A 10,996-nucleotide genomic window follows, 5' to 3' on the forward strand; every position below is an offset into this window, starting at 1 on the left:
CAAGGGGAAAAAAAAAAATAAAAGGAAGAAATCCCTCTTATTTTTTTTTAAGGGGGCTCTTGTTAAAAGGAAATTACAGGAGCGATAAAATTACTGCTAATTGCACAATTATCTGATTATCTCTGGTACCAAAAATACATGAGATCCTTTTCCCTTCCCAGCCACTTGAAGAACTCGCAGGGACATCTCTTGAGGAAGGACACAGATCTCTCTTGTCCAAACCTGGGAAGACCAAAGAGAAAAGGGGGGTGTGTGGATGGGGGGTAGCAAAGAGAAGATCCCGGAAGGCAAAAGTACATTCCCCAGGGAAGAGGAGAAAAAGTTTCCGGGCAGGATGGGAAAGAAATGCAGGGGTGGAGAGAGATCACAGAAGATAAGTGGAGTCCGTCTTCCAGCGAATAATGTCAGCGCTAGCAAAGCTTAGGGAAGATGAGACCCATAGAGATTAGGTCACTATCCAAGGTCTTAGAGCTGGCAGGTGTGGAGGAGAGTGAGGGTGGATGCCTGCAAGAGAGCCGAGAGCTAGCTATCCAAGCCCTAGCAGCCCTATTGCCTTTTGGGGACGGAAATTGTGGTGGGCTTCTATGACCCAGGTAGAAAACCCTAGTTTGTATTAGAAATCTTGATTTGAAATGCTTCTCATTGGTGACTGCTACAAGGGAACACAGCAGCAATAGCTAACTTTCATGAGCACTTTATGGTTAATAAAGCATTTTCCCATCTGCTTTCTCACAGGATTCTCTCACCTATCCTGTTGGTGGGAATCCCCATTTTCGAAGGGGCTAACCAAGACTCAGACAAGGCCAAGAACTCCCCGGGGGGGGGGGGGGGGGGGGGGCGGGGCACAAGCTGTCACTGGAACACCTAAGGCCCCAAGCCCAGCGTCTTCCCACCGTATCTCATCTCAGAGCCTTTCTTGGGGAGACCCGCCAGGGCTTCAGGGATTTCTCTTGCATGAGACTGAGGACATACAAGTAAGGTGTTGAAGCCACCTTTCATTTCCTCGTTTCATTCACTTTTTTTTTTTTTTTTTTTTTTTTTTTGTGCCGGACCCTATAAATCAGGGAAAGAAAACAGGTGCAAAGGCCCTAGTGGATACCCAACAATATGGGGAGAGGGTGTTGTCATCTTTTTTTTTTAATTGAAGTAGAGTTGACATACAATTTTTTTTAAGATTTTATTTATTTATTCATGAGACACAGAGAGAGAGAGAGGCAGAGACACAGGCAGAGGGAGAAGCAGGCTCCGTGCAGGAAGCCTGACGTGGGACTTGATCCCGGGTCTCCAGGACCACACCCTGGGCTGAAGGTGGCGCTAAACTGCTGAGCCACCCGGGCTGTCCAACACACAATGTTATATTAGTTTTAGGTGCACAGCACAGTGATCGGATACACTCACTATGTTCTTAAGTCAATGGCTCAGGTACTGTCTCCACTTGGATGTGGCCCAGGCATCTAGAGCTGCTTTCCCACAGGAGGGAACTTAACTTGGCACACTAGCCTGAAATATCACTTTCAGGTCACCAACAGGACCTCAACCCCTTGATGGGAAAAGGCATCGGCAGGTCTTGGATGAAAAGTCCACTTCCTGTCTCCCCCTCCCCACTTCGTCAACCAATCAGCCTAAGGAGTGAGACCCTTCCTCTTATTCCCCACCCTCTGCTGCCCGGGGAGTGTGGAGGTTCAGAGGCTCCATCCCCAAGCGCCTCGGCACTGCTGCGCAGGGTTGAGGGCCACTGCAAGTTCCCGGAGACTTCTTGGCAGTCTAGGCCATTCTTCCATAATCACCCCATCCTCACCACTCGCTCCCCCATGGAGCACGGATGGCTGCCTCGGAATTACCATCCACAGATCAATCCCAGGGCAATTACTAGGCCTTGCATGCAGCCAGCAGGGCCTCACTCCGGAGGCGCGTGGGGACGCATGCAGAAGCATAGGTGCCCTTTATTAGGGCAGGTGGCCTCCAAGTGAGGCCAGAGTGAGCCTGGACACTTCTAGGACTGGGGGCCGGGGGCGTTGTGGGGGCATGGCTTTGACCTGAGGACTAGTGAGGAAGAGAAGAGACCCCCTCTGAGGGACAGGCTGACGGCGCCCGGTCCACCCATCTACCCAGCTCCCAGCAGCCTCTCCCCCTGCACACAGCCCGCTTAGGAAAAGTCAATGAAAAGTAAACAGTTTTCCCATCAACCGATAGAAAGTCCTGTGGGCTGAGGTGTCAGTCTGCGGTCAAGCGGGCTTGTGAGACCAGAACAGGCCAAGGGCTCAAGTCCAGGCTTTCTCCTGAGAAAGGCGTGCCTGGCCAAGGCCGGGCTGTGAGCAAGCCCTTTCCCCTGAGACCAAGGCCTACACTGACCCATCAAGCATCCCGGGGACACGAATGCTGAGGCGTAAGGATGGATGGGAGTTACCCTGTTAGCAGTTTGTGGTCTTGAGCTGGAGGGGCCCCACAGCTGCTAAGCTTGGAGAACATTAGACGTCTCCACATCAAACAGCCTGAAATCATAGCGGAGAGACTGCGAGGGAACCGCCTCGGGCAGGTGTCACAGCATGCTGAGGGCGGGGTCACGGCTGGAACCTGGTGTCCTGACTCCCAGTCCAGTGCTCTTCCCCCTACAAGGCAGAATCAACTAGGAGCCGGCTCTGTCACTTAGCCCTGCCAGAGTGGCTCATCGTCCTTGCTTTCGCCCAGCCCTGGCCGCCCTCCCCGCCCACCTCTTTCTTCCAGGTGAAGATGCATGGTCGGCAGCTGCTCCTCCATCCTTCCCGCCCAAACAAAGGTTTCGTGTTTCATTGCTGTCCGGGTGAGAAATGGATAATATTTGAATTATCTAATTCAAAAAGAAATTTCCTCAACCCCATCTGCTCTCAGGCAGGAGAGATTTGGCCAGGACAGGACACAGAGAGACTGGGAACCAGAGGAATGGGGGGGTGGGGCACAGGCTGGGAAGACAGGTGGTGGAGCACAGCTGGAGTCATCTCCTGGTCAACTAAGGGGGATGCACTTTGTCTTCTGCTCTCTTTTTCAGGGAAGATGGGGTTGGTACTCTTTACTGTTCTTCTAGCCATGCCAGATAATCTCCTGCCCCAGGGCCTTTATACTGGCTTTCCCTCTACCTGGACTTTCCCAGATATCAGCATAACTCACTCCTTCACCTCCTTTAAGTCTTTGCCTCAAAGGGGTCATGTCAAGGCAGCAATGGAGACCTCCCCTGACCTCCCCGCTTGGCACTATAATACCCTCTCCAGCATTCGCCACCCCCTCACCCTCCTCTCCAGTTCCCCCTGGCGCTTAATGACACCTAGTGCATTATATAACTTGGTTATTCATTATGTTTTGTGGAGTTTCCCTTTTGCTACCAACAGACCACAAGTGTCAAAAGGGCGGGGACTGAGATCCCTGGGTGGCTCAGCGGTTTAGCGCCTGCCTTTGGCCCAGGGCGTGATCCTGGAGTCCCGGGATCGAGTCCCATGTCGGGCTCCCTGCATGGGGCCTGCTTCTCCCTCTGCCTGTGTCTCTGCCTCTCTCTCTCTCTCTCTCTGTATCTCTCATGATTAAATAAATAAAATCTTAAAAGGGGGGGAGGGGTAGGGGCTTCCTGTGTTTTGTGCACAGTGACTGGAACAGTACTTAGCACATGGTAGGTGCTCAATAAATAATGGACGAAGGAAGGGCGTAAGGAAAAGAATCAAGAGGCCTCAAGCAGGGGAGCTGAGAGAGAGCTTGAAGCCCAGCGGATCTCAGCCCCTCCGTCTGCGGGCGGGGGAAACGGAAGCAGGAGCTGATTAAGGTTTCAGGTGAGACCTCTTCCCTTTCTCTTGCTCCTCTTCTTCAAAGGTTCTATTTTGTGGCTGTGTTTATTCTTTCTTTCACTTACCCATTTAGAAAAGATTTATTGGACACTCGCTACTTTGCTAAACACTGTGCAAAAAATAATAATGTTTGACACATATTGATCACCCTACCCCATTTATCTCAGCTGAACAACCCCAGGAGCTTGGTACTATCATTATTCCCATTGGACAGATGATAAAATTAAGGCTCGGAGAGATTAAGTGAGCTGCCTTGTCACACACCAGAACGTGCAGGAGGTGAGCTGCGCACCAAGGCCTGTTTGATTCCACTCTTTGGCATTGCACGGCTATCCCTCGCTCCCCACCTCTCTCTCTCTCTCTCTCTCTCTCTTTTTTTTTTCTTTTTCCTCCCTCTCCCCTGGGCTAGACTGGATGGCCCAACCAAGGTGGCAGGAGTGTCAGCCAAGGTCACCTGGAGCCAGAGCCCACTTGAGGCAGCACGCTCCACCAAGCCCCCTGTCCCCGTCCCATCTGCCCATCTGCGCTGCTTCCTCCTGCCGGCCCCACGCTCTGAGCCCCTCACATGGAATCTGCTGTGACTCACAGCACCGAGATTGGTCCCTGGGAAGGAAAGAGGGCTCATAAAACCTTACGGCAGGTTTCATAACATCTTCTTAGTTTTTATAGGCAAGCTGGGCAGCCAAAGCTGGCGAACAGCAAAGTGTCTTGGGCAGATGGGGGGGCCCTGTAGACCGAGAACTGATGACAACAGCTGCAAGTATTTTTGGGAAGACAGCACCATCTTTTAGCTGCCTGGGTGGGGAGGGCAGGACCAGAAGCAGTCATTTCTTCAGCTCTCTGCAGTTTAAAGAGCATTTTGACATTAATGCCCACCAGGTAGAGCAGGTACCACTTGAGATTCGCAGACGAGGAACCCTGGATGGAGAGGTGGTGTGGACCATCCGGGGGCAGGGCCAGGACTCCACCTCCAGCTTCCCTTCCTGAACTCGGATCTGATCCTCTGCTCCTAGGATGGCCTGGCCTGGCACTGACTCTCAATGCCCTGCGGGACTTCTGCCCGCAGAGACAGGTCCCAGGCCGTGTCCTGTCATGAGGTCTGAGTCTGGCTCCATTGGCAGGACGTCCTCAAGTCACCACCACGTAAATTTCTGCTGCCAGCTCCCACGTGCTGGGGATTTCTCACCCATGTCTGTGCCCCTGGAGCCCTCCTTCGTTTTCCTACAGATTCCTCCCTCTTGTGCTCTGCAAGCCACCCCCTGCCTGTCATCTCCAGTGCAGATCTCTTGTCGGCATCAGACCCGGGTGTGGCTTGAAGTGATGGCAGTGCCACCTCCTCCCTGTAATCACCTGCATCCTCTTATTTATTCGGATCATTATTCGAAATCATTCCTGTATTTTTAATGAAAAAATGAGCAGAGTGGATGAGGTGCCTATTTACAGATGAGGAAACAGGTTCAGAGAAATCAAGCAGCTTTTCCCGCGTCACGCAGCCAGTGACCAAGCAAACCAGGATCTGAATCAGGTCTTCTTCCCTTCTCTTGGGTGAGTTTCAGATAGTCTCAGCTTGCTCCTTACCTGTTCAGGTTGGCGACGTCTGAGACTCCGTGGGGCTCTTGCTTCCTCCATAGGTAGAAGATAGGGTTCACTTTTTTAGCTACTTTGGCCCAAAGTGTCCCGACACTTTCAAGCTCGTGGTTTTTCAAGGACGTAGGTGGGCAGTATTCCCTACTGACCGAATGCCAACGCCAGCCCCCACTGAACACCCTGGCACTTCCAGCATCTCCTCACGTGGGCCCCAGGGATCCTGCATCTTTGAATCACTAAGTTCAAAAGTAGTAATAACTTTGACATTCATTTTGTCCAACACCCTACCTCCCGAAATAGCATCCCATCCCACGGAGAATGTTGAACGTGGATTAAACTCCTTCCCTGGAAGCTTCCCAATGAGGCTTTTCCAGACTTGGCTCTTTTATACCACCCTAAACCCTCTGTGTAGTGAGCAAGCCCCCTCCTGCCCCTGAAGCTCCATCTGTCCCTGTGCCCTGTTCCCCTGCACTGCACCCCCAGTCCCTGGCACCCCCTACAGCCTCACAGACCCCAGGGAGGCGGGGGTTCCACCCCACGCTGCTCCCTCACACCCGCACTGCCCCCTACCTGGAATGCCTTCCCAGCCTGTTTGCCTGCCAATCACCGACTCATTCATCAAGACACAGCTCCAAGGTTGCCTCCTCTGTGAAGCCTTTCCTGATCCACACCCCTGCCTCTCCCACCAGAGAAGCCAAGCCCTCCCCCTCTACGCAGCCTTCATTTCTTGAAAAACTAGCTCTTTGCTAAATCTGTAAGCATTTGGAGAGCAGGGGTCCTCTCCAGCCTCGCTCAGAATTGACAAGGCTTGTCGGAGGTCCCTGTACACCGTCAATGCTCCACCAGTCTTGCTGAATGCGTAGACACGGGAGCGGGGGAGGGACTGGCTGTGCGGAAGGGGAAGAAAACTATATTATGATGGAGCTTGAAACTTATCTTGTGTGCCCATCAACAGGTGAATGGAAAATGGAATACGATACGATATACCCACACAATGGAATAGTACTCAGCCTTTAAAAAGATGGGAATTCTGGGACAGGTTACATGGATGAACAGTGAGGATATTATTATGCTCAGGGAAATAAGGACAAACCGTGTATGATGCCACCTGTAGGAAGTACTTAGAGTGGGGAAATTCAGACACAGAAAGGGGAATGACCAGGAAGGCTCCCCAGAGGGCAGAACAGCCGAGGGGAGACCTCGGATGTTCTCTAAAGGCCCCCGATGGCGTGTAACAGCCTGCCCCTCCCCTGCAGCTCCCGAACATGGGGTCTCAGTTCATCCCCTAGCATTCAGCAAACCCAAGCTGGGATTACGACTCATTCCCCACTATAACCAGTGAAATGCTGCGTCTGGCCTCTGGCGCACGAACAGTGTTTGCCACACACACACACACATACACAGTTCTGTTCCTTGATTCGCACACAAAAAAGTACAGCTGCTCATCAACTTGCAGGCTTTGCATCTCTGGGCTGCCTTGCTTCGCACGCCTCCAACCTTTGGCCCCTGAGAATGCTGGGAAACCAAAATGATACCAGATTCCTTGGCCCGAACCCATGAATTCTTACTGGGGCCTTCCTTACGCATAGCCTCTGCCACCCGCAGTAAGGGAGGCCAGGGTGCTGGCAGTCCACACGGTGGGAACCAGGCGAGCCTCCCATCCAGGAGCACCAGGGGAGAGCCCACATGAAGTCTCTCTTCTCCTCTGGAGGAAGGACATTGGACATGGAACCTCAAACCCAGGCTCTTCATGAAGAATGTTTCCATGCAGCGCTCTTGCCAGAAAAGTCTAACCTTGGAAGTTCAGGTCACTGTGGTACTTGGAGGGCTCATTTAATTGAACACCGATTATTTGCATGCTCTTGCCTGCATATTTTGGGATGAGCTGCAGAGCCTATAGTCTAAGAGGGCAGATGCCAGGGACCCAATTACCTGTAATAGAGAGCAGGGTGGCAGGAGATGCATCCCAAATGCTGTAAGGGTTCAAAGGGCAAGCAAGATACTCAGACCCTGGCGATGTGTCCAGCCAAACCAGCCTACATCTGTAAATAGCTTGGGGGGACGGCTTTTCCAGGATTGTTGGGAGCAGATTGACTCTATGGCGGGACCCCATTGTTCTTTGGTATAAAAGATGGTCTGGCCATGGGCCGGTAACTGGGGCTGCCCCAAGCCTTGGAATGGCAAAGAAAGAAGATACTGCCCCTAGTCACTCTAGAACACAAGATAAAGGTGGGAAGGAACAAAGTCAGTCTTCAAGATCGGATAGGCTTGGGTCCAATCTCAGCTCTTCTACTGACTGTGTGTCTTTGGGAAACTTATTTAATCCCTCTGAAACTTAGATTTTTCATCTGTAATATGAGGATGACAATCCTTCCACCATGAGGCTGTTATAAAATGAAATAAAGAAGTATGGAAAGCCCCTCATATGGACCTGGTGTGGAGCAAGCACTCAATCAATGATAGTTGCTATAACTGTTAGGGTCTCCAGCTAAGATCTGCTTGGATGTTTCTTTGGGCCACTAATTGATGTTGTTTGGTTTCCAGGTAGTCATACAGCCCGAGAAGTTTCCCAGCACTGTTGGGAGATGTGCTATTTCTGAGCTCGGAACTTTGGAAAATACCCAATGGCCCAATGTTGTTATTAATAATTGGTACAAGGTTGTTGTGAGGATTATATGAGCTTCCATATGTAAAGAGCATCTAGCACAAAGTGGCGGTGTGCTGTGGAAGTGAAAGATACAGACCCTGGGAGCAACCTCGGATCTGGACCCCAGCACGCTAGTTCCTGGAGGTGCAATCCTGGGCAAGTTACTTAAGCTCTCCGTGACTTGGTTTCCTCATTTGTAAACTGAGGATAGTAATCATGCTTATCCCGTATGTCACGGAGCATCAACAAGGTAATAGATGCCGTGAACGTAGAGAAGTCTCTGGCACCTGGTGAGGGTTCCGTGAGTGTTCCCTATCATTATTTTGAAGCCCCGTATCAGTCCGTGCTGCTGTTGTTATCGTGGCAAGAACACTGGACGTTAGTCCAGAACAACTGAGTTCAATTCTGCCCTCAACAATAAGCAGCCACCCAACAGCAGGCAGATGACTCAATCTCTGAATCTGTGGCTTTGTCTCAAAACCCGGGACAATCATGCTTGATGCTTGTCCCACTTACTCTGATAGATTCATGTGACAGTGAAGGTGCTTTGAAAACTGTAAAGTAATAAATTAGAATAGACAGATGGAAAAATAAAGTCGTACGACACTGTTCAAGTATTCTTTTTAATTTGCGGAAAAGAGGAAAATATGTAGATAAACATGCTTGTTTATCTTGCAAGGGAAATTTCTGAAAAAATAACTAATGGGACCTAGGAGATGAAAGAGTGGGCTTGGGGGACTTTTACTTTCTACTTTAAACCCTTCTGTACTATTTGAATAATTATTTTTTTAAACAAGCATAATTTCTTTGCATCACTTAAAACGAAAGCAACATTTTTCTCAACGCTCTGGATTATTAGTGGATTGTCTTGGAACTTGAGAACACTTGGCACTCTTGTCTTGGCTCTGAAGTAGAAATGAACAGCTACCCAGCCATGGCACTCATGACCTCAGTTTTTCCTTCTGTAAAATGGGTGTAAAGCCCCTCTTTTGCCTCCCGGCTTTACAAACCTGCGGGGAAGATGAAGAAGGGATCCCTGTTACAAAGAAAAACGAAGACAAACCACAACATCTTTTCTGAAACTAACTTCTTGCCTCAAACTTAAAAATGCTGAGCTTCTTGGCCTGCTTCACCCACAGCCTCAGGGAAGGGAAAAGTGTCTACCGTTTTGCCCCGAGGCTCTCCATTAGTGATCACAGTGCACTTTTTGACCCTGCACAAAGCCTGAGCAGGCTAGGCCCCTACCCTCTCCCGTCCACACCGCCAGAATAACCAACCCTGGAAAGCTGGAGTTCATGGAGTGGAGGATTTTTAAAGGAGCAAGACCCTCACCCAAGACGGATCAAATCACTTCCCACCTGCCCGAGATATCACTGCTGCTCCACGGGGCAGGGGAGAGGAAGCCAGGCTGAGGGAGAGAGAGAGGGAGAGAGGGGGAGAGAGAGAGAGAGCTCAGCCCCCATGCCTTGCCCCATTTCTCCCTAGAGAGGCGGTCAGCCCCCCCCCACCCCAGAAGCTGGCCCCACTCTCCAGAGCCCCATTCCTCTCTGGTGCTCTCTCCCTTCCCTGGGGCGGTGGCTGCTTGGTATTCACTCCGTGTCATCCCTGCCTGTCTCCATTTGGAAAAGTCTCTTTCTGACCTCTCTGGATCTCTCTCTTGCTTTCATGGGGGGAAGGAGGGAGGGGGAAGGGAGAGAGAGAGAGATCATCTCAGCATTTACTCAATTAGTGGTAATTAGAAGGCAAGGCCCTGGCGCTCTCCTCACAGCTGCTCCGAAGGCCAGGGAAGGCTCCAGAGTAGCTGCTAAATGGGCACTGGACACACTCCGAGAGAGGTCTCCGCGGCCACCTCCTGCCCCTCGGCTCCCCGCTGCAGTCCTCACGAGGCACATGCGCTCCTCTTGCTCCCCACAGCTGCTTCTAGGGTCTGTCTTGGATTCCCAGTCCCCAAAACAGCGGCCTTGGGCTATTGTCATCCAGGTCAGGCTCTGGTGCCTTTGGCCAGCGAGGGGCCCACTCCCCAGTCTGACCCAGGCAAGCCCCAGAAGAGCGTGGCTCTGGGCAGGGGGCTGCTGCCTTCCAGGGGTGCCCCCTGCTTTGCGTCCTCCTTGATGCACTAGGGTCTGGCCCAGAGACCCCTGCAAGGGTGGGCAACTGAGTCCTGACACCAGGCTCTTGGTCGAGTCGTAATTCCTCTTCCACTCACTTAAGGCCAGGCAGCAGGTGCAGGACCGTAGTAGAACCTCCAAGCTGATGGCATCTCAAGGGGTCAGCATGTCTCTCCCTCCCCAGCACCTGATCTCAGTAGGGGGCGTGGGAGGAACTGAGAAGCCATTCTTCTCAGGAGCACCACCCACCCTGACCCCATCATTAGGCACCAGCTGTTTGGTACCGTCCATCCTGTCAATGCTTATTAATGATTCTGATTAACCTCTTCGAAGATCCATTATCTCTATGCCAGGGAATATACTATTAATTCCCATCTGTGCCGGATTACTTACAGTTAGTGGTTGGTTCTTTTCCATGGTCTCACAACACATCTTAATCAGATGGTGAGTGGGTTTAATTAGCCGAAGTATAGGTTTTATTTTTTTTATTCATATAACTACTTAATCTAATGGAAGCCTATTATCTGTGGCTTTTTTTCCCCATGCATAATTATTGCTGTTTTTAATTGATGGTGCATCAGGGGTTGCGGCTACAATATGGCAGCTGAAACACAAAGTTGCCTTTCCCCAGAATGAAGGTTGAGAAAATGAGTTGTCAGGGAGGCATCAGATTTCTTGTTTTCACTGAGATGTGAGCTCCCTTGTGGAAGCTGCTGGCTCCTGCCAAAAGAAAGGAAATGTGGTTCTCGGCTGGGCGACCCCTGGGCTTCACGGCTGCACAATTGCCTTTCAGGAGCCCTGGGGCTGGAGCCAAATCAGGAACAGCTGGGAAAGATAGCTATTTG

General features: G+C 51.2%; 1 protein-coding gene across 1 annotated transcript in view; it reads right to left on the bottom strand.

The window, feature by feature from the left end:
- The window catches only part of LOC125755040 (uncharacterized), a 67,169-nt gene extending 56,727 nt beyond the window's left edge, over positions 1-10,442 (bottom strand). The window contains exons 1-2 of the mRNA XM_049109717.1: positions 10,401-10,442; positions 9,810-10,181 (exon numbers count right to left, since the gene is read on the bottom strand). Of these exons, the coding sequence (XP_048965674.1) occupies positions 9,810-10,181; positions 10,401-10,442 (414 nt within the window). The remainder of the gene's footprint in view (positions 1-9,809; positions 10,182-10,400) is intronic.
- Between the last annotated feature and the right edge of the window lie 554 nt (positions 10,443-10,996).

This window comes from Canis lupus, chromosome 5 (assembly GCF_003254725.2).
Source record: "Canis lupus dingo isolate Sandy chromosome 5, ASM325472v2, whole genome shotgun sequence".
Taxonomy (NCBI): Eukaryota; Metazoa; Chordata; class Mammalia; order Carnivora; family Canidae; genus Canis; species Canis lupus.